At 40.8% G+C, this 23,091-nt stretch overlaps 1 protein-coding gene across 4 annotated transcripts in view; it reads right to left on the minus strand.

The window, feature by feature from the left end:
• Positions 1 to 20,019, minus strand: part of LEMD3 (LEM domain containing 3) — a 90,419-nt gene extending 70,400 nt beyond the window's left edge. For all 4 annotated transcript variants that reach the window (XR_004965855.1, XR_004965856.1, XM_036297955.1 and 1 more), the window contains exon 1: positions 18,443 to 20,019. Coding sequence is in view for 2 of the 4 variants with exons in the window: in XM_036297955.1 (XP_036153848.1) it covers positions 18,443 to 19,982 (1,540 nt within the window). In the remaining 2 variants the exon portion in view is untranslated. The remainder of the gene's footprint in view (positions 1 to 18,442) is intronic.
• Positions 20,020 to 23,091: the final 3,072 nt, after the last annotated feature.

The raw sequence follows: 23,091 nt of genomic DNA on the forward strand, positions 1-23,091 counted from the left end.
CATACACCAAAAGGTTGCAGGTTCGATTCCCGGTCAGAGCACATACCTACCAGGTTTTGGGGTTGTTTGATCCCCAGTCGAGGTGCATACAGGAAGCAACCATCCATGTTTCCCTCTCGCTTTCTCTCCCTCCCTTTCTTTTCCTCTCTCTCAAAATCAATTTTTTTTAAAAAAGAAAACAACAACATATCCTTGGGTGAGAATTAAAAAGAAAAATATCACACCTAACTGCACAGAACTACTATATACTAAAGATGGAAATTTGAACTGGTCAGTAACAAAACAGTTTTCCAAACCAAGTAAATAAAACTGATACTTTAATGACACCCATTTAGTAAATGTTCAAGGCATCTTAAAACTCCCAAATTATTACTAATTTCAAACTTATTTCCCCACATACCACATCCTATTTATTACATTCCACTGAATAAAGTACTAAGGAATACCAGATGAAAACTCATTGTACCTTCCCACTTTGGAAGATCACAGGCCATTTTGAGAAGTTGATAAAATCTATGAGCCCTCTCCCCAGAAAACTGCATACACATTTAAAAATGTGCAGCCCTAGCTGGTTTGGCTCAGTGGATAGAGCGTCATCTTGCAGACTGAAGGATCCTTGGTTCGATTCCAGTCAAGGGCACATGCCAGGGTTGTGGGCTTGATCCCCCGTAGGGGGCATGCAGGAGGCAGCCAACTGATGATTCTCTCTCATCACTGATGTTTCTCTCTCTCTCCTCCCTTCCTCTCTGAAACCAAAAAACAAAAACAAATACATATATATATATATATATAAAGTGCATATAATTTCAAGGAGTTCCTATTCACCTGGAATCCATTTATAGCTTCTTTAAGGATCATGGGCCATTGGAGTTAACTCCTTGCCTGGTAGAATATGAGACTTTTTTTTTAAATATATTTTATTGATTTTTTTACAGAGAGGAAGGGAGAAGGAGAGGATATAGAGTTAGAAACATCGATGAGAGAGAAACATCAATTTAGCTGCTTCCTGCACACTCCCTACTGGGGATGTGCCCGCAACCAAGGTACATGCCTTTGACCAGAAACAACCCGGGACCCTTCAGTCCACAGGCTGACACTCTATCCACTGAGCCAAACCAGTCAAGGCTATGAGACTTTTTTTAAACAGGGAGGTAGAGATAATTCCAAAGGAAATCCACAAACAAATACAGAGAAGACACAAACAATATAGATAGTATATGTATTCAAATCTTGCCACTTACTAACTTTGGACAAGTTTCTTACCTCCCTAAGCCTCAGTTTCTTCATCTAAAAGTAATGATAATACCTGGCTCTTGGGATTGTTTTAAGAAATAAAAGCATGCATGCAAAATTCAGCACAGTACTGAGACAGAGGCAGACTCACAAGTACAGACCTAGAGAGTTCTTTGAGTCTCTACAGTCCTAAAGTCTCTACAGTCCCAGTCCATATACACCCCCAAAGCAAACCATCAGTTTAAGACTGTCTTTATGACCAAACTAGTTTAACCCAACTAAAATATCTTTTCTCAAACCCCATTGCCCAAAGTAGCAAGTGACTTCTAAAACTCCTCTAATTCTTATGATCTTATGTGCCAAAAATGTTGACTTTTAAATGTATCTGCTTTTATTCATGCAGTATGACTTCCCCCAGAACCAGGATTCATAATAAAAAATTGACAAAAAGAAAATTTTGGCAACAACCCTGTAATAAATTAATAGTAAAAGTTCTTGTAAATTAAAGCACAAAATAACGTATTTATTTACATTTATGTTCTACTAGTAGCTACAGACTGACTTACCAGAATTTTGACTTGCTACTGTAAGCTGTTTATTCCTTCCCCCATTAATTATATACCCTAGTATAAACTATCTTTTTAAATATGTGTATGGATTTTTATTTATTTAACTACAGTACTTATACTATGGTTCTTTACCACTAAGCACCTAGTGATGAACCTCAGTGTCTTTTAGTCCACATTAAATCCCAACAAAATTAAAGCAGAAAAGAGAAATGTAAAGAAAATAGACGTGATTGCTTGAAAAAAATTAAATAAGCAACTTAAACTAACTCAATAGAGTGTTACACTCCTATTTTTAAAAATGCATTTGGACTGCTATTCTGCCCCCAAGCAAGGACATTAAGTCACCATAGTTTCTCTCATTTTCCAGCCCCAAAATTACAGAATTGTTTTTAAAGGTACTAAATATTTTTAAAGTAATTGGGTGGTATTTCCTTTTTCCTTCTTTGATGGCAGAGTATTAGTATAATTTATACCTATTTTATATTAATTTCAACCTAGTACAATTTCTAAAATTTAAACTACAAATTAAATTTTTAAAATTTAAATGAAGTATACATTTTCCTCTACGTAATGTTTACTTCTGAAGTTATGTCATTTAGATTAATGAAAAGTATCTCTCCACATTGAAAGGCAGAAGGGTAAAATGGAAAAAAAATCTCTGGAGTAAAGAATACTAGCTCTGCCCTGGCCTGGTGGCTCCATTGGTTGAAGTGTCACCCCACACACCAGAAGGTTGCTGATTCGATTTCCAGTCAGGGCACATACCTAGGTTGCGGTTCGATACCTGGGTTGTGGGTTCGATCCCTGATCAGGGTGTGTATGGAGGCAGCGATCAGTTTCTCACATTGATGTTTCTCTCTTTCTCTCCCTTCCTTTCTCTAAATTCAATAAACACTAGAGGCCCAGTGCATGAAATTCGTGCATGGGGTGGGGGGGTCCCCTCAGCCCAGCCTGTACCCTCTCCAATCCAGGACCCCTCAGGGAATGTCCAACTGCCAGTTTAGGCCCGATCCTGGGCCTAAACGGCAGTTGCACATCCCTCTCACAATCCGAGACTGCTGGCTCCTAACTACTCGCCTGCCTACCTGCCTGATGGCCCCTACTGGCTCCCTTGCCAGCCTGACCACCCCTAAACGCCTCTGCCAGCTGGCCTGGTCACCCTCCCTCCCCCCCCCCCCCGCCAACCTGATCGCCTCCAACTGTCCCCCCTCCCCCGGCTGGCCTGGTTGCCCCTTACTGCCCTCCCCTGCCAGCCTGATCTCCCCACGCAGCCTGCTGCTCAGTTGTTTGGTCGTCCCTCACTAAGCCCCCTGCCGGCCTGGTCGCCCCACTCAGCCTGTTCAGTCATCTGTTTGGTTGCAATGGCACCTGGCTCTTTATATATATATAGATGTCTCCAGATGAGGATTAAAGAAAAAAGAATACTAACTCTAACATTTATGACTTGTGATCTTAGGCAAGTCATCTTCTCTGGGACTTTAGTAACCTAATGTAAAATGGGATGTTTTTTGACTATGCACAGCAATATGAAAGGGGAAGGAATTAATAAATCTCAGCCTTTTCTTCTCTTTCCAATCCTAGCATGAATAAAAAAAGGCATTCAAACTGTTGAATCTCAGAGGAAGGAAAGGAGAGGAGGGTGTGTAGGAAGAGAACAACCAAGGAACTTGTATATGCTAATATGCATAACCCATGGACAGACAACAGGGTAGTGAAGGCCTGGGGTGAGGGGCGGGGTTGGACTAGAAGGGGTCAATGGGAGAGTATATGTAATACTTTCAACAATAAATATTTTTTAATGGCGCTCAGTTTACAAATTAACACAATATATCACTACTCCATTCCTCATTTGTCTCTGTCATAGAGGTAACTGAGAAGAAATGACAGAATTCTTAGAAAATCTGTTAGGAAGAGACAACTAAGACAAGGCTCCTGCCAAAAGTCTTTTATGTCTTAATTTTCACTAACTGCCAAAAATGTCACTAATCAGAGATAGAATCTAGGTTAATAAAGATCTTGTATTTAAAGTACAATCACCTCTGAGATTAAGGGGCTTTTACCAGTTGGTAGTTTGGTCAGTCATTTAAACATTATAACTGATCCCCTGACATTCACTATGAATGTTTTAAAAACAAATGTTAAACTATAAACAGTACATGTAATTTCTTTACAGCATGCTTTAAGCAATGATTTTATACTCTTTAAGTAAAAGGACCTCTTCACTTATATCCCCACAGTAATTTTAGTATTCACTTACTAAGAAAATATGACAAAATATATATATACCATAAGTATAATAATTATTTGTATTCTAATCACAGCAATACTGATACTATACAGTTGAAAAACAAAAGTGTAATAATGAGAGGGGAAAATCATGTGTTAGGTCCTCAAACAACACTTTGTAATGGATACACTTCCCAAAATGTTCTCAGCCTACAAGTTAAGAACTACTGACAAATTTTAACTGAAAATAAAAATGTAAGCAACCCAACTAAAACACATATAAGGATAAAAGATGATTTAGAGAGGCTGGGCTAAACTGATTCCATTGGCTCAATCCTTACTAAAGACATTCACATTATCAAATTTTATCACAAATTCAATTTTTTAAATCACTTATTTTTTAAATCACTTATTACAATTTTTAAAATTACTTATTTTTTAAATACTCACCCGAAGATATGTTTTTATTGATTTCAGAGAAAGGGGAAGGGGAAGATAAAGAGAAACATAAATGTCAGAGAGAAACATTGATTGGTTGCCTTTGGTACATGCCCTTACCGGAGACCAAACTAAAACCTAGGTATGTGCCCCGACCAGAAATAGAACCCACAAACTTTTGGTGTATGGGATGATACTCCAACCAACTGAATCACTTGATCAGGGCAAAGTCATGTAATTTTTATTGTCAGAATTCTACAATGAATTCAATCAAATGGCTTTCCCTAACATTTACCTAAAAGTAGCTGAAGAAATAAAAGGAGTGAGGATTGGTAAATGGGAGGATATATGAAAGTGGAATGCAGTATAGTGCAATGGTTAGAGGATAAGCTTTCAAGTCATATTTAACAACATAACTCCATAACTCCTCTCTCTAATCTATAACAATGGACAAAGTAATTGACCTAATCCTCCATTAAAATTACCCAGTTATAAAATGATGTAAAAAATGCTTAAGCAGACTAGATATTTACACTTGCCAAGCACCCAATAAATGGACCTACTATTTATAAGGCATTATGCTAAGTGAAATAAGTCAGAGAAAGAAAAATACTGATCTCACTTATATGTAGAATCTAAAATAAAAACACACTGAACTCATAGATAACAGAGGACAGATTGGTGGTTGCCAGAGGTGGGGTAAGGAAGTGGATGAAATGGGTGAAGGTGGTCAAAGGTACCAACTTCCACATATGAAATAAGTAAGTCCTGGAGATATAATGTATGGTGACTATAGCTAACAATACTATATTGTATATCTAAAACTAAACCAATTCTACATTAATGCTAAAATATGCTTCTATGGGCTAGTATAGGAACTTAAACTTAAAAACAATATAATTAAACATGTTCTAAGTCAATGGTTCTCAACCTTCCTAATGCCGCGACCCTTTAATACAGTTCCTCATGTTGTGGTGACCCCCAATTTCATTGTTACAAATTGAACATAATTAAAGCATAGTGATTAATCACAGAAACAATATGTAATTATATATGTGTTTTCCGATGGTCTTAGGCGACCCCTGTGAAAGGGTTGTTCAACTCCCAAAGGGGTCGCGACCCACAGGTTGAGAACCACTGTTCTAAGTTCAAACAACTATTTTTCACATATCTGGAAGACAACACACATTCAAAAATTAAAGACTGCCCAATTTTCCTATTGGAAGCAAACAGCCTATCTTTGTGAGCAAATATTTGCTAGAAATCCAAATGTAATTCAAATAAATTATTCAAATTCATTAGCCTATTTGGCTCAGTGGATAGAGTGTCGGCCTGCGGACTGAAGGGTCCCGGGTTCGATTCCGGTCAAGGGCACGTACCTTGGCTGCAAGATCCTCTCCAGCCCAGGCCCTGGTCAGGGCATGTGTAGGAGGCAACCAATCGATGTGTTTCTTTCACAGTGATATTTCTGTCTTTCCCTCTCTCTTCCACACACTCTAACAAATGGGAAAAGATCCTCTTGGAAAAAAAAAAAAAAAAGATGCTGCTAAGTATAAAACTACCATAAAATAACACCTGATAATAGAATTGAGGTAAGTTTTACAATTCAAAAAGCACAATGAATAAAAGTATCGCCCTCCCCCCAAAAAAAGTATCCCAAAGTGAGGTACTAAAATCCTTAAAAACTGTTTTACACCAATAAGTTTTGTTTTGTTTTTTTCTCAACAGAAGCTGACTCTTCCCTTATCTCCCAGGACAGTCATGTGCCAGAATCAAAAGGCCATTTCTTCCTTCCACATGTCTAATTTGAAGAGCTGTACAAAGCAGTTTACAATAGAAAATGGTGAAAAGAGCAAAAGAAAATATTCCCAATAAGAAATATGAGGCCCAGCCAGTGTGGCTCAGTGGTTGGGCATCAACCCATAAACCAAGAGGTCCCAGGTTCGATTTCTGGTCAGGGCACATGCCCCGATTGTGGGTTCAATCCCCAGTAGGGGGCGTGCAGGAAGCAGCAGATCTATGTTTCTCCCTCATTCATGGATGTTTTCATCTCTCTATCCTTCTCCCTTCCTCTCTCTCTAAAATATCAGGATATCACTTCTACTTTAAGCTAAGAAGTCCTATATTTCTTAAAATAAAGAGTAATTATATCATTAGTCACTGCAGTGAATTGAAAATAGCTGAGCAATGGCAGAACTAAATCTCACTTAGCTACACTAGATGGCTATGCTTTAAAATAGTATAGTGAACATGACAAGATTTTAGGGTCGTAATCAGTAATACGTCCCTGCTCTGCTACAAGGATTTTGACCTTAGATAAATTAACCTTAGACAGGAATTTTATACTGATTATATGTTGAAAAATAATAAACTATACAGGATTAAATAAAATATATTAATAAAATTAATTTCACCTGTTTCTTTTTACATTGTAATGAGGCCAATAGAAAAATTAAAATTATGTATGTGGCTTGTATTATATTTCTATTAACTCTAATCTAAACAAATCACATATTTGATTCTTTCAATGCAAAATGTGATGAAAATTTTATTATGTGCCTCATATGAACTGTTTAGACTAAAGAGCCCTAATTCACTTCAAATTCCTTATATTCCATGATGTTTAATATCCTGTTTATCAAATCCATTTTATTATTTTACTAGAGGCCTGGTGCACAAAGTTCATGTACTAGGTCTGGGGGAGGGGGGGGCGTCCCTCAGCCTGGTCTGTGCCCTCTCGCAGTCCAGGAGCCCTTGGGGGATGTCTGACTGCCGGGGAGGGGGCCGAAGCTGGCAGTCAGACATCCTTAGCACTGCCGCGGAGGCAGAGGCTGGAGAGGCTCCCACCACCGCCACTGCGCTCGCCAGCCATCAACCCAGCTTCTGGCTGAGCAGCACTCCCGCTGTGGGAGTGCACTGACCACCAGGGGGCAGCTCCTACATTGAGCATCTGCCCCCTGGTGGTCAGTGCGTGTCATAGAGACTGGTTGACCGGTCGACTGTCTGCCCCCTGGTGGTCAGTGCACGTCATAGCGAGCAGTTGAGCATCCTTAGCATATCATTAGCATATTATGCTTTGATTGGTTGAATGGCTGACTGGATGACCAGACACTTAGCATATTAGGCTTTTATTATATAGGATAACCCTAATCTCCTGATTACCTCCATTCAATTTATTGCCCATTCATAGGGACACACCTCATCTTCCCACTTTAGCAATAATAGTCCTCTTATTATCTTACAAACTAACTGAAGAACAGCGTGTGACAGGCCATCATTCTCTACCAGCTATATGCACTATCTGTTCTTCAGATAATGTTAACACAAGCTTACTCTAAGACCTATCCACATTCCTAAGAATATTTCTTAGGAAATATTTTTGTCTCAAATTCACTTCTATATTTTGGACTAAAGCAATATATCCCATCCCTATCAGCAAATCTACCTTTCAGTAGCCAATGAGGCTAAAATCTAGTTTTAAATTGTGCTTCATAACCTATTAAATAAATATAACTGAAAAAATAAGAATATTATTTTTCAGTGCCTAGAGGTAAGGAACCAACTGTAAAAAGATAGTTCCTTTTATCTGTTTGGACAGCTTGAGAGAAAGGTGTAAAACTACTGATAATGACTATAAGTTTAACCCACTCTTCTATCACTTATTAACATTACTGACAGTACATGTCATAGTGCTGAACATGTGTTGCTTAAATGAGACACTGTAGCTGGGAAATTCTAACTTACAGTATTAAAAATATACAGTTATATATCCCTTCAAATGTTTCTAAGGCAGTGGTTCTCAACCTTCTGGCCCTTTAAATACAGTTCCTCATGTTGTGACCCAACCATAAAATTATTTTTGTTGCTACTTCATAACTGTAATGTTGCTACTGTTATGACTCATAATGTAAATATCTGATATGCAGGATGGTCTTAGGCGACCCCGGTGAAAGGGTCGTTCGACCGCCAAAGGGGTCAAGACCCACAGATTGAGAACCGCTGCTCTAAGGCATTTCCCTTATCTCCTACAAAAGTCATTGGCTGGAAGTAACCTGATTTTACTATCCCCTCATTTGACAGATGCAAAAACCAAGGCCCAGAGGTTATAAAGTGACTTACCTGCCCGAATAAAGTTAACGAGTGAGAAAAGATGCATGAAAAAATCTTTCACTGCCTGGTAGCTAAGACTGTGGACTGGGAGATTGTGGGTTCAAGTGCTGGCTCTAAAACTTAGAAACCACCAGGCCGGCATGTTCAGTGGTTGAGTGTCGACCTATGAACCTGGAGGTCACAGTTCAATTCCTGTGACATTTTCATTTTTTGCAAATTCATTCTACATGTCTTTCCCTTCTTTACTTTTTAAATTTCTTATAAAAACGTGCAAAAAATGAAACTATTTCTTTTGTGTAGAGTACACATTTGGTAAATTTTACCATAGGGCATACCCAACAATGTGGGGGGTGGAAAGGAGGCAGTGTGTCTGGGAGAAGTGTCATTCCTATCATTCTAGAAAGTATATACTCATTTCCTGGTATTACTTGGTACATGATAGGTGCTCAATAAATAATTTATGGGTGAGTGAATAAAGGAATGGAAGGAACTACATAAATATTTCCTTAAAGTGAGCTAAATCAAACAAGTAAGCATTTGTGATACTGTGGAAGGTACCATTAAAAACTTAGAAAGTCATCAATAAGGCTAACCATGGTTCCAAGCCATAGCTTAGGGACTAGAAGAAACAGATACTCTAAAATGTCCCCACTTCAAGTGATCACCAAAGCCCCACTGAAGCAAGTCTTCCCCCGGAGGGGTGTCTCCAGCACAGAAGTTCTCCCACTGCAGACACAGCTGATTCTCACAGCCAATTGGCCTGGAGGTCAATTCCTCCCAGTGATACCTACAACAATCAAGACTTAATTACAACAAGACTGTGCACAAAACCTACAAGGGGGTGCACCAAGAGTGTCCACCTCAGGTAATTGGGGAGGCTGAGCCACTGGGCCCTATAGGACACCTAGCACACAAAGCCACTCTATCAACACAGGGAAGCATAAAAAATGCGGAGACAAAGAAACAGGTCACAAATGACAGAAATGGAGGAAAGCAAACTACTGGATATAGAGTTCAAAACCACACTTTTTCAAGAACTTTCTAGAAACCGCCGATAAATTTAGTAAAACTCTCAAAAAGTCTCGTGAGACCGCTGATAAATGTAGTGAAACCCTCAAGAAATCTAGTGAGACCCTGGAGGTAATGAAAAAGGACCAACTAGAAATTAAGCATACACTGACTGAAATAAAGGATATTATGCAGAGTTCCAACAGCAGACTAGAAGATCGCAAAGTCAAGTCAAAGATTTGAAATATGAAGAAGCAAAAACATCCAACTGGGAAAGCAAAATGAAAAAAAAATCCAAAAATACGAAGATAGCGTAAGAAGCCTCTGGGACAGCTTCAAGCATACCAACATCAGAATTATAGGGGTGCCAGAAGATGAGAGAGAGCAAGATATTGAAAACCTATTTGAAGAAATAATGACAGAAAACTTCCCCTACCTGGTCAAAGAAATAGACTTACAAGTCCAGGAAACGCAGAGAATCCCAAACAAAAGGAATCTGAAGAGGACCACACCAAGACACATCAGAATTAAAATGCTAAGAGCAAAAGATAAAGAGAGAATCTTAAAAGCAGCAAGAGAAAAACAGTCAGTTACCTACACGGGAGTACCCATACGACTGTCAGCTGATTTCTCAACAAAAACTTTGCAGGCCAGAAGGGAGTGGCAAGAAATATTCAAAGTGATGAATACCAAGAACCTACAACCAAGACTACTTTATCCAGCAAAACTATCATTCAGAATTGAAGGTCAGATAAAGAGCTTCACAGATAAGGAAAGGCTAAAGGAGTTCATCATCACCAAACCAGTATTATATGAAATGCTGAAAGGTATCCTTTAAGAAGAGGAAGAGGAAGAAAAAGGTAAAGATACAAATTATGAACAACAAATACATCTATCAACAAGTGAATCTCAAAATCAAGTGAATAAATAATCTGATGAACAGAATAAACTGGTGATTATAATAGAATCAGGGGCATAGAAAGGGAATGGACTGACTATTCTTGGGGGGGAAAGGGGTGTGGGGGATGCGGGAAGAGACTGGACAAAAATCGTGCACCTATGGATGGGGGGGGAGGGGGGAGGGGGGAGGGTGGAGTGGGAACCGGGTGGAGGGGAGCTATGGAGGGAAAAAAGGGAACAACTGTAATAATCTGAATAATAAAGATTTAATTTTTTTAAAAAATTAAATAAATAAATTAAATGTCCCCCCTTCTAATTAATTTCAATGGCTCTCTCTACATGTAAGCTTAAGTTTCCTTTGTAAATATAAAATGCTTTTACAAATTAATCACAATAAGCAAATTTCTTATATATTTATATAATTATGTTCTGCAATGTGATAAAATTCTCACTGCTACTAAAGGACTTTTTTTCTTGTATTCATGTCACATTCAAGACAGAAGAGTAATTGTTGGTGCATACTTATCCCTCAATTAGTTTAGAACAGCTGAACTCAACTCCTTAACAGTTTGCACACATTTGTTCCTAAATGTTAGCTTGCCATTTGATATCAACATAGCTGTAAAGATGAATTCTGAAGTCATCTTACAAAAACATTTTAAGCAAAAAATTATGGACATTGAGCAATACATCCGCTATACAAACAAAGGCAGTGGTAAAATTTTAAACTCTATACATCTCAAAATTAAAAAAACAAGTTAAGAAATTATAGAAGTAATACATGATGGCTTCCACATAATAGATCTGGTATCCTATTTTCAGACATTATTACCTGTTAGTATAAATTTTTATAATCTTTAAAAAACAAATTTCCTTAGAAATGTTTTCAAAGGAATATGGCAAATATAAAACAACTATTTTGGAGTTTTCTGATAGTTTAAGTTATACTTCATTCTTAAACTACTTATAAACCAGATTAAATATATTTTGCACTAAAGTTCCTTTTATTTACATAAAAGATATTTTTCAGATAGGTAAAGTTAATATAGAATAATTAATGTGCAAGCAGCAGCTAGTTTTTTGTTTTTTGTTAATTCTCATAGGAGGATTTTTTTTTTCCCCATTTGATTTTTAGAAAGAGTGGAAGAAGGGGGAGAGACAGAGAGAGAGAGAAACATCGATGTGAGAAAAACATATCGACTGGTTGCCTCCTGCATGGACCCCGGCCCTCAAGCCTGCAACCAAGGTGCATGCCCTTGACTGGAATTGAACACGTTCTAACCACTGAGCAACCAGCTAGGGCAAGAAGAAGCTAGTTTTAAAGCATCACAACTCTACTGAGGAATTATGAAAGTATTTCATTTTTAAAAGTATTCCTGATCCCTGAAATTGCAGAACACTTCATTCCCACTGAAGCAAATACATGTATAGGGAAAGTACATCTAAAGTTCATTTAAAAGGAGCAAAAAAAGGAGAACACAAAAGTTCAGCAACTTACCTTTAATAAAAAAAAAAAAAACTAGCAAGCAGAAAGGACAATATTTAAATCCAGGTCTGCCTCCTTAACAATCTAAGCCCTGACAACTATGTTTCTCAACTAGACTTCATGGATAGTCACAAGGGGAATTCATAAATTTTCATCCAGATTATTTTTAAATTATTCTAGAGCCTGGCCGGCATGGCTCAACAGTTGAGCGTTGAACTATGAACCAGGAGGTCACAGTTCGATTCCCCGTCAGAGCACATGCCCCAGTTCATCCCCGGTGTGGCTAGTGCAGGAGGCGGCCGATCAATAAATTGATGTTTCTCTCTCTCTGTCTCCCTTTTCCTTTGAAATCAATAAAAAATAGATTTAAAAATAAATAAATTATTCTAGAGATAATTTTTAAATGAAAGACATTTTCACAGAGTAAATTTTCATTTCTTAAATCATCAAACTGGGATATTCAAACCCCAGTATTCCCAGGAATATTCTTGGAGGTAAAGAAAATTTTTTTTCATCACAAAATAGTCAACTTTGAGAAAGTTCAAATGTAACATTCAGCTTTCATTCTTCAAGAATGAGAGGAACAACACTTGGTGTCCACTAAATAAGTCATGAAATTTTGTGCCTGTATGCCTTTACACATGTTAGTCCCTTCTTCGGGAAGATTTTTTTCATCTCTATTAACTACTAAGTTTATTCTTAAAAAAAAGTGTCACCTGTGAAAATCCTCTCTCCCTGCCCTCTTTACCCTAGCATTTGGCCCATCATTCTCCGCTTAAATAAGATTTTATGCATCATTGATAGCATTTATTAGTGTATTATAATTGTCCTCTGTGTCCTTGAGATAATCTCTTAATTTTTTGTTGTTGTTGATCCTCACTTGAGGATATTTTTTCCATTGATTTTTAGAGAGAATGGAAGAGAGAGGGAAAGACAGAAATATCGATGTGAAGGAAACTTATCGATTGATGCCTCCTTCACGTGCCCGACCAGGGCCCGGGCAGGGGAGGAGCCTGCAATCAAGGTACATGCCCTTGACTGGAATTTAACCTGGGACCCTTCAGTCTACATGCTCATACTCTATCCACTGTGCCAAATAGGTTAGGGCCATAGTGGACAAACTGCGGCTCTTTAGCCCCTTGAGTGTGGCTCTTCCACAAAATACCACATGCGGGCGCACATGTACGGTGCGATTGAAACTTCGTGGCCCATGCACATTAGTCGGTATTTTGTGGAAGAGCCACACTCAAGGGGCCAAAGAGCTGCATGTGGCTCGTGAGCCGCAGTTTGCCGACCACTGGGTTAGGGCCAAATTGATTTTTTTAAGAAGGATAAACAGGTGGTGGTATAGGCAATGGAGTGATAGGCACTAGGTGGCAAATATGGAGTGATGAAAACCTGAAGGAGGTTGATAACTACCAGGATGGAGTGGGGTCTGTGATTGAGGAAATCCATTTGAAGAAAGAAATACTTGGTGACTGGATACAGAGAATAAAGGAGAGTCAAGGATTATTCTGTGGTCATGAGCCTAGATGATTGATAAAATAGTGATACCACTGACAAGAATTAGAGATGTGGCAAAGGGATCTTGTTTGGGAAAAGGTAGTACAGAGAAAATGGTTTATTTGGAGTTAAGTTTTTGAATTGTTCAAGTAGAAATATCTTGCAGGCTACTGTAGTCCCATAATTGGATTAGAGACTGGTGTTCAATGTACTAGAACTGTTTATTGAAGATATAGATACCTTGGCATTTCAAAGGGGTATATTATTTTTTAAAACATATTTTAGCTTTTTCAAGTAATTAGACTAGCCAAAAGGCTCAACATTTGGTATCTATAATGAAATAGGCATAAGGATATTGAAAAATAGTTGTTCCTCTCTCTCTTTTTTAAAATCTTTATTTTGAAAGCATTACAGATGTCCTCCCATTACAGATGTTTCCCCTTTGTTGACACCCTCCACCCGGCTCCCGCCTCCTCCCTAGGTCTTCTCCACAATACTGTTTGTCCATGGGCTATGCATATCTATACTAATAATAGGGTAATATGCAAATTGGTTGGGACACTGTCACAGTAACAACTGATCAGCAGGCTGCATGCACAGCAGGCACAATTGGGCAGGGACTTGCAGCATCAGGGATGGCGCTGCAGCAGAGAGGCCCCTCCACGTGCCTGAGCCGGGGTTCCACAGGCACACAGAGAGGCCCCTCCCCCACAGCCCTGGCCAGGGGTCCGCAGGCGCAGAGAGGCCCCACAGCCACGGGCCTGGCCAGGAAGCCTCTGTGAACCTGCGCTGGGGGTCCGCAGGCCTCCCCCGGCTCCAGCCTACCTCTTTGGGGCAATCCATTGAGGAGTCCCGGATGGGTAGGTGGGGCCTATCTCTTTGGGGTGATGGATCAAGGGGCTCCCACACTGTGACAGGGAACAGGCCAGGCTGGGGCACCCCCCCCCCCCGCCACGTGCATGAATTTCATGCACCGGGATGTATATAAGTGCTTTGGTTAATCCTCCCCCCACCTTTCCTCTGAAATACCTCAGTCTGTTGCAATTGAGTAATTGGTGACTCAGAGAAGAATGGATGGTAAACCAGACAGGGGTTGGTTGAGTGAATGAATGGCAGAGGAGGAAAGAGGTTTAATATTGGCTAAGATACAGTATTGTACCCAGGATACAATATTAAGTGAAAAAAGTTGTAGAATATGTATAGTATAATGTCACTTAAAATAAAATTCAGACTCCTTTCTATGGCCTTCAAGTCCTTTAGGTCCTTTATGACCCATCCCCTGCCTACTTGTGACTTTATCATATGCCATGCCCCAGCCACACTGACCATTCTATTCTGATGCTTTAACATGCCAAGTTTGTTTTTGCCTCAGGGTCTTTATACTTGCTATTATTTCTATTAAAAATTCTCTTCTCCCTGTGACTAGTTAGTTCCTTCAAGTCATTCAGATCTCAATTCTCTCGCATATATATACTTTTTAATTGACTTCAGAGAGGAAGGGAAAGAGAGAGAGAGAGAGAGAATCAATGATGACAGAGAATCACTGATCGGCTGCTTCCTGAACATCCCTTACTAGGGATCAAGCCCACAATCTGGGCATGTGCCCTTGACTGGAATCGAACCCAGGACCCTTCAGTCCATAGGCTGACACTCTATCCGCTGAGCCAAACCAGCTAGGGCTCAATTCTCTTTAGAGAAGCCTGTCCCAACTGTTGAATGAAAATGTATACACAAAGGTATATATAAGTGTACATATTACATGAAAAACATTTAAAAAGTTCTGAAAGTATTATTTGAACTTATATCAGAAGTGATTATGAGACTAGAAGTATACAATACCCATTAATTTTTGCTTCATAGATCTCTATGTACATTTTCTACAAAAATCATGTCTTCTATAACTGAAAACCATTATCTAAATGATCATATAAGCCTACGGTAGTCAGTCTATTCTGCCTATTTTCTTTTGATGGGTTGCCATGATCTGACTGTAGACTGATCCTTGAGTTGTTTTGGTAGGGCAGTTCAAACTTAGAATCTTAAACCTTGGAACTGGAAAGAGCTTAGAGATCCAACCCCACAATTTTACAGAGGAGGAAGCAGACTCATAATAATTCAATTAATAAAACTAGGCATTGATGAAAATTCTTCAAAGACCAAATGATTAAGAACTACTTAAAAGGCTAAGCTATTACACGTTATACATAATTTAAATAACTAATAAAAGCTTACTAAAGCTTTCTCTCACATATAACCTACAATCTTCTGGTGAATAATTACTCAAAGTAAAACTATCCCCTTAAGCACACTATTTGACCAATGAACCCTATGGTTAAACATCAGTTAACCATTATAATATGACAAAGGATCAGAATATTACATAAATATAGGGAGTGGAAATTATTCACCGTTAGGTGTGCAGCCTAACTGAACTAGTAGGCATAGTTTTCAACCAGGGTATACAGTTAAGTCTGTAATACATTTAAGGATTCATTATGCTTTGATTCAAATTTCTGTATCATTATCTACAATGTGTATTTAGTGGAATTTAATAAAAATTAAATGTTGAATAGGTAAGAAATACACTAAATGTCATTTACAGAAATTACTTATTTCTCTTTACATAATATAGATTACCAGGAACATGTTTTACCTAAACTTTTGAATAATACCAATTTGTTTGTTTAACAAACTATCTCATTTGATCCTCACAACAATCCCACAGACAGCAGAAATTACTGTTATCATTTAATACAAAAGAATGAAGCTCAAAGGTTAAGAAACTTGACTAAGGTCATTCTGACAAGTCCTTATACCCAAATCCTCAACCTCTTATCTACTGTTCTTTGCATCCCTCTGGCTTCCTCACATTTACTATGTATTAAAATGCAAAACGCTTTATAATTTCCTTTCTTCAACACTGGTGGAGGTGAAGAAGGAACCAAAACCCTAGCAGTCCTATGCTTTTCTATTCCATTTGAAGTTTTGGTACCTGAGAAAGTAGTATTCATTTTTCTTAACAGTGAGGAGAAAGATATGACAATCATCTAAATTGAGAATTGTATTCATCAGCAATTCTGTTTTAAATGCTACCAAATATTCAATTGTTTTCTTAATCCTAATAAAAGTACCCTCTTATTTAGAAAGTTCTCCAGAAGCAATACCCAAAGTAGTGTTACCAATATGGGTTTTATAGTTGAAAAAATCTGAAACAAAATCTTAGTCCTTCACTCACTAGCTGTTCAACTGTGGGTACATTTCTTAACTTCCTTGAATCTCACTGTCCTCATCTACAAAATGAGGATAAACACCATCTGTCTCTGTGAGTTGTTGGGAAGATTCAACGATTTAATATGTGTAAAGTACTTAGCTCTTAGAAAAGGTCCAGGTCATATAGTTAGTGTTGTCAGAGAAACAGATGCAAATAAGTACTGCTGATAGGTAATGTCATTTAACTTATGTGAACTTTACTAACTGAACTCCTAGGGTGATCTTGATACTTTTTTTCACAAGTATCTGGGGCAGGACAGAATATATCACACTTGCTCCCAGGATACCAATTAAAATGAGTGCTGTATTTCAGTCCTCTTCTAACTCCTTTAAGCAATATAGTAATAATCTATTCTTTAACTACCTTAAAATTGGCTGCATCCAAATCCAGGCTTACACTATTTTCACTCCTACTCTTTATCTAAGTCTAACTGCATCATTCACTATTTTGAAATAAATCTAATACTATGCCAATTTTAGAAATACAAATCATGATACAGTGAATGCACGTTGGGTGAAATGGGTAGGAAGTTTAAGGGGGAGTGAGGAAAAGGAGCTGAGAAATTATGTATTCAGCAGTCTATCATGCACTAATTTACTTTCTCTCTTTTATTCTTCACAGGCATCATTCTAATCAATATTAGCATCATTTTACAGATTAGAAAAGGAAAGCTCAAACTCTTGTTCATTCCCCCTGGCTCAAAGTGCTCCAACCACTCACTCTAACCTACAAGATTCTTGCTCAACTAAAAGCCTTTCCTCTTACAATCTCTTCCCCAAATGCTCTCCTAGCTCCCTGCAATGCTGTCTCCTGCTTCAGGTCTCACCTCAAGCTGTACCTACTCTTACCAATCCTAAAGTAGCATACACCAAGTACTCGATTCTTACTTCCTTCATAAACACAAAATGACCTGCATTCATCTTCTTGTGTCGAAGGACAGGAATACTTTGACTTTACACTGCTGTACCCTGAGTGCTCAGCATAGATGACGCTAGCTTAATGAATGAATGCACACACCTCCCTCTAGCCATTTAACAAGTAAATGGCAGGGCCTGGAAACCAATCCAGATAAATCTGACTGCAAACTCCTACATGGCCTACCACTACTTTTTTCGTGGGTGAAAAGAGAGATGCTTTCGGCTGGGAAACCAATTTAGAGGCGTGCCTTCCTACTTTCTATATTCATTCACTTTTTTAAAACTCACAGAACTATATACCCATATGCTTAATACTACAAAATATTGAACCAGAATTTCAAGAGATCTTACACTGCCTTTCAGAATCACAACTCAATTTGAAAAAACAACACTGTATTTATGATGCCTTTTAACAGTCAAAATGCTTCAAAACTTTTGAATCATTGATATGTATACGTATAGTTATATTTAAGTCTAAAGAAAATGTAAATACATGCATTTTACTAACAGGCTTGTAATGTTTTGTTCTTTTTTTAAAAATAAGATGTTTTGGAGTTCCCCTATCATACACAAAAATTTTTACATCAAGCCATGGGATTATCATTCTGATAACGGTTATAATGTTCTTTCTTAAAATGGCACAAATGCACTCAATCTGTTGCCTTCACTATTAAACCATGTTCTTGCACGCAGACGTCACCCCACGTCAAATGCCCAGTGCAGCTGGGGCAGATCACTAACATCCCCTTTGTTACCTTACCCACGGGGGTTTAATACTTACTGCTGAGTCCTCCATCCTCGGATACGCTGGTTCCTCTCATTCCTAGGTAAGTCAGTCCCAAAATTAGGAAAAACAGGCAGGCAGCAGTTAAGAGAAACATCGACAAGTAGTGGGCACTGAAACCCCCGGTGGGGGACACCTCCTCCCGTTTAAATTGCTGGAGAAGTTCCTCCTCGGGCTCGGAGAGCTTCGGCTTGCCGTATGCGTTCTGCAGGTAGGTGTGATTGGCGCCCGTGTGATTGGAGTGATTGATCCTGAGTGAACCCGGGGCGGCCACCGCCGCACTGGGAGGGAGGCTGTTGGGGAAAATCCTGGAGGAGTCCACCCCGAGGGCGCCGCCGCCGCCGATATGATTATTGGTTTTGAGCAGGGAGCCTGCGGACGAGTCCAGGGTGGCGTCCATGTCGGTGAGCGGCGGGGCCAGGAGCGGGGCCAGCTTCTTGGCGTTCACACGGTATCGAGGAACCGGGCTGGAGTCCAGCGCCTCACACGCCCCTCCCTGCCCCGCCGCCGCGGACTCCTCGAGGTTTCGACTTCTGTCTAGACTCCCCGCGGCCGCCGCCCTGTCATTCATCGGGATTCCTCCCCCTCCCGGGACCGCGGGCTCCGGCCGGCCGCCGGCCGATCTCGCCGACTGCGGCGGGAGAGGCTTACCGTGGCTCCGCCGGGGCCGGTGCCGGGGGAGGGAGTCGTCCTTCGGTACCTGCCGGCCGGAGGCCACGTCGACGTCCTCCTCTTCCTCCGAGTCCGAGTAGTTTTCCCGGCAGCTGTAGGCGAGGAGCCGGCTGCCATTCACGATGCGGCTCGACCACAGCGCCTCGCCGGCCTCCGGGTCCCTGTCCTCCCGGTCTTCGCCCTCGTCGTCCCCGTCCCGCGCCGCTCGGTCTCTCCCCGACGGGGGCGGCAGCTCCGGGGCCGCCGGCCTCCGCGCCCCCCACCACGCGTGGGGCTTCCTCCGCTCGGCCGCGGGGCTGTTAGTCACCTCGCCGCTGGCCAGGGACGCCGACGGCGGTTTGAGCCCGCGGAACTGGAGCGCAGCCCGGTCTCTCCTCCCGCCGCCGCCGCCGCCGCCGGCCTGGTCCCGCGGGCTCACCTCCACGTCCGACTCGTCCGAGCTGAAGCCCAGCAGCACTTTGCTGCCGGCCGTGGGGGCGGCCGAGGCGCCCCCGGGCCCTCCCAAGGGGTTCTCGGGGCCGGAGGCCGACACTCTGCCCAGGCCCCCAGGAGTCCGAAAGTGGGCGAGGTCTCCCGACACCGGCCGGACCCCCATCCCAACGGCCCCCGCCGGAGCCGGTCCCGTGGCGGCGACCGAGGCGGCTGCCGTGTTATTGTTATTACTGTTCCGCGTCTTGTGGCCGCGGCCCCCGGACCGGTGCTGCTGCTGCTGCTGCTCTTCCTCTCGAAGCTTCTTCAGCTTCTTGAGGTAGACCGGGCGGGTGCTCTCCGTCACGGGGCCGGGAGACAGGCCGTAACGGCGGAGCTGAGAGAAAAGCTCCTCATCCGAGAGCTGCTGAGGCGCCGAAGCCGCCGCCGCCGCCATTTTCTCTCCAGGGTGTTTTACAAGCTCCGCGCTACCGGAAGTGACGCGCCGCCCTAGACCCTGAACTAGACCGGGCTGCGTCGCCCGCCCAGCGCCGCGCGCCGCAGCCAATGGGAGGCGCGGGAGGAGCTCACCTGAGCGGGAAAGGGCCACCTGGGCGCCGTGCGGCTCCCGGGCGGCGAGGCTTCCCACCCCCTCCCCTCGGCGCCCGCACACGCGCCCCCTGCCTCCCTCCCCTCCCCTCTTAGCGCTGTCCTCCGCCCTGCCCTTCGCAGAGCCTCCCCGGAGCTGCCTCTCGCTAAGCCACCTTGACCTCCTCCTGCCGGGACCCCGCCACGGGGCAGGAGCAATTGAAATGCAATCTCCCTTGAGGCTCCCGACGTTAGTTTTCTGTAGTCCAGAACCCCTCTGCGAGGGGAAGCCTCCCAAGACTCAAAAAGAAACGGCCAGACACAATTGGTGGTGTCCCTGCCTGACTCCAAGTTCGCTTTGCATGTTGTCTTTCTGCTTGACTTACCAAAAAAAAGGAAAAAAAAGTGAGTTTCCCTCGCTGCTCTTTTTTGAGAAGCCTCCACTCTAGGGAGAAGATACAGGGTAGACCAGTCACAATACTATTTTCTTCAAAAGTAAGGTCTATTCATGTCCTTCGTTTGTTGTAAGGTATTACCATGTTTTTCCCCTTTTTAAATCTAGTGACCTCGATAGGTCATCATTTTTTTTGTAATTGAGAGAGCCTATTTGCTTCATTCTATGACTTAGCACCTTTCTAACCTATAGTTATTTATCTTTGTAAATGATTGCTTCTATGCATCTATATTTTTAATTATTTAAATTTTTTATTGTGCTAGCCCTTTGGACTCTAAGCTTCACCAGCAGAGGACCCTTGCTTTCATTGTTCTCAACGTCAGCCCGATGGCAGCCTAGTAGTTCAATAAACATCTGTTGAAATAATTAATGAATTGCAAAGCTGGAATAGTATGAGGTTAATATTTTGTCATGGTATTAAATAGTGCCAGATGAGGAGGAGAAACCTTCACACAAAGTCAAAAAAATATAAAACAAACCATTAAGACCTAGATATCCAACTCCCTCATTTACAAAATGAGAAATGAATCCCAGAGAGGTGAAATTTGGCCAGTTTGGTAAAGATTGCTTCCCTTTTCCTCAAACTCTGGCAGAGCTGACACTTCGCGAGTACTTACACCCTGGTAGCTATACAGCAACACCTAGCACAATATCTGGCATGCTATAGTAATTTTTGGGCAAATGAATTATTTTACTCTATACACATCTACAGAAAAAAAAAGTTAGTTTAAAACTTAAATACCAGCTTTTCAATATCCTGAATCCAACAGCAAAATAATACTCAGTAACCTGAACTTTTGATTTCTCTTAGCAAAAGTTCCTTTAAAAAAAGACAAGACTTTTATCTGGAGGGGCACCTAGTTGTTCTTTATCAACAGACTTAAAAATCTACAAATGTTCCTGAATCTATGACTATTAAAGCACTTTTAAGGTGTTCAACACAGTACATTTTAGCCAGTATGATGATCATGATCCAGGATTTATTACCATAATTGGCTGGGTGGGGAGTCAAGTTGTTACAAACTTACCTGAGCTGTGTCTCCCTGTAGCAGGGTGGTTAGGCTTGGGTGGTAAACAACACAGGATATGGACCCAGCCCTGTCTCCCTTATTCTTAGTTCAGCATTTGTTCCATACCCTACTGGCTCTTCAGGTAGGAATCATGGAAGTCTGTTGGTTCAGCCTCTGATTTTCATGAACCTTAAATACCCTTCTATAAGGATTGTAAGGCCATTTATATTTCTGCCTGTGGCTTTGAACAAGTTATTTAACAGTTCTGAGCCTTAGTTTCTGTGTGAACAAAGGAGGAAGGATAAGGATTAAATAAGAGTGTGTCTGCATAATGCTTAGCACCACACCTAACACACAATGTGCACTCAGTAAATGTTAGCCAATAATGTAAACCCAAGCATTGTATGTGTGTTTGGTAGCATGGTTCATGAGAACTCCAAGTAACAGCAATTAAAATGCCACTGCACAGATAGAAATATAAATGGTGAAACTTTTATATCAGCTTATATTGAAGGACCTTCTAAAGAATGATATGAAACCTAACAATATGTTCAAATAAAGATATTGCTGAGGGATCATTTCCTTAAAGGATTTAAATAATCAGATTAAATAGTAAATGAAGATGAAGGGCTTTGCAACCATGATTCTTGGTCATTTTAACCCTTGGGGGCAGCAAGGTTTGTAATGAATTAGGAATCAAAGGTCTCAGAGTCTCCAAGTTATATGACAAATCATAGGCTCTGTGAACTTCAGTTTACCCTTTTCTAAAATGTTGATATTGCCTACCTTTTTTAGCACACAATTAGTATTCAGTAAGTATTTGTTGAGAATGATGAAAAATACTGTTTGTGAAAATTCTATTCAAATATGTTGTTTACATATTCTATATTATAGCCAGATACTAATAACAATGAAAACTACAATTGATATGCACTTTACAATGAGCTTTCATATACATGGGCTCATTTAATCTACAAGAAATCTTACCTCTGAAGATACTGATTTATTGTACAGAACTATGGGGTTATAATTATCCTTTGTTTGGATGTTTTTGATCAGATCTGACACTCCCAGAACTTTCACTGCCTCAGCATTTTCACTACTCGCTTCCAACATTCTCCACATTTACCAGTGGATCTTACTCCTACTTGCAGATTGGCTAACTTTTAAAGCATGAGACTCTAGATGGGCAATCTGCAACCACATATTGACAGGGAATGCAATTTCAATTTCACTCCTGCTTCCAAAAATTTGACTAAGGGAAACATTTATGATGATTTCCAGAAGGATTGCCAGTCCATCTTTCCCTCTAGATTTTCTTTTTAAGAGAACAATCTTTTTTTTTTTTTAATATATTTTATTGATTTTCCACAGAGAGGAAGGGAGAGATATAGAGAGTTAGAAACATCGATGAGAGAGAAACATCGACCAGCCGCCTCCTGCACATCCCCTACTGGGGACGTGCCCGCAACCCAGGTACATGCCCTTGACCGGAATCGAACCTGGGACCCTCC

The sequence above is a fragment of the Myotis myotis genome, unplaced genomic scaffold, assembly GCF_014108235.1.
Source record: "Myotis myotis isolate mMyoMyo1 unplaced genomic scaffold, mMyoMyo1.p scaffold_m19_p_3, whole genome shotgun sequence".
NCBI classification, from domain to species: domain Eukaryota; kingdom Metazoa; phylum Chordata; class Mammalia; order Chiroptera; family Vespertilionidae; genus Myotis; species Myotis myotis.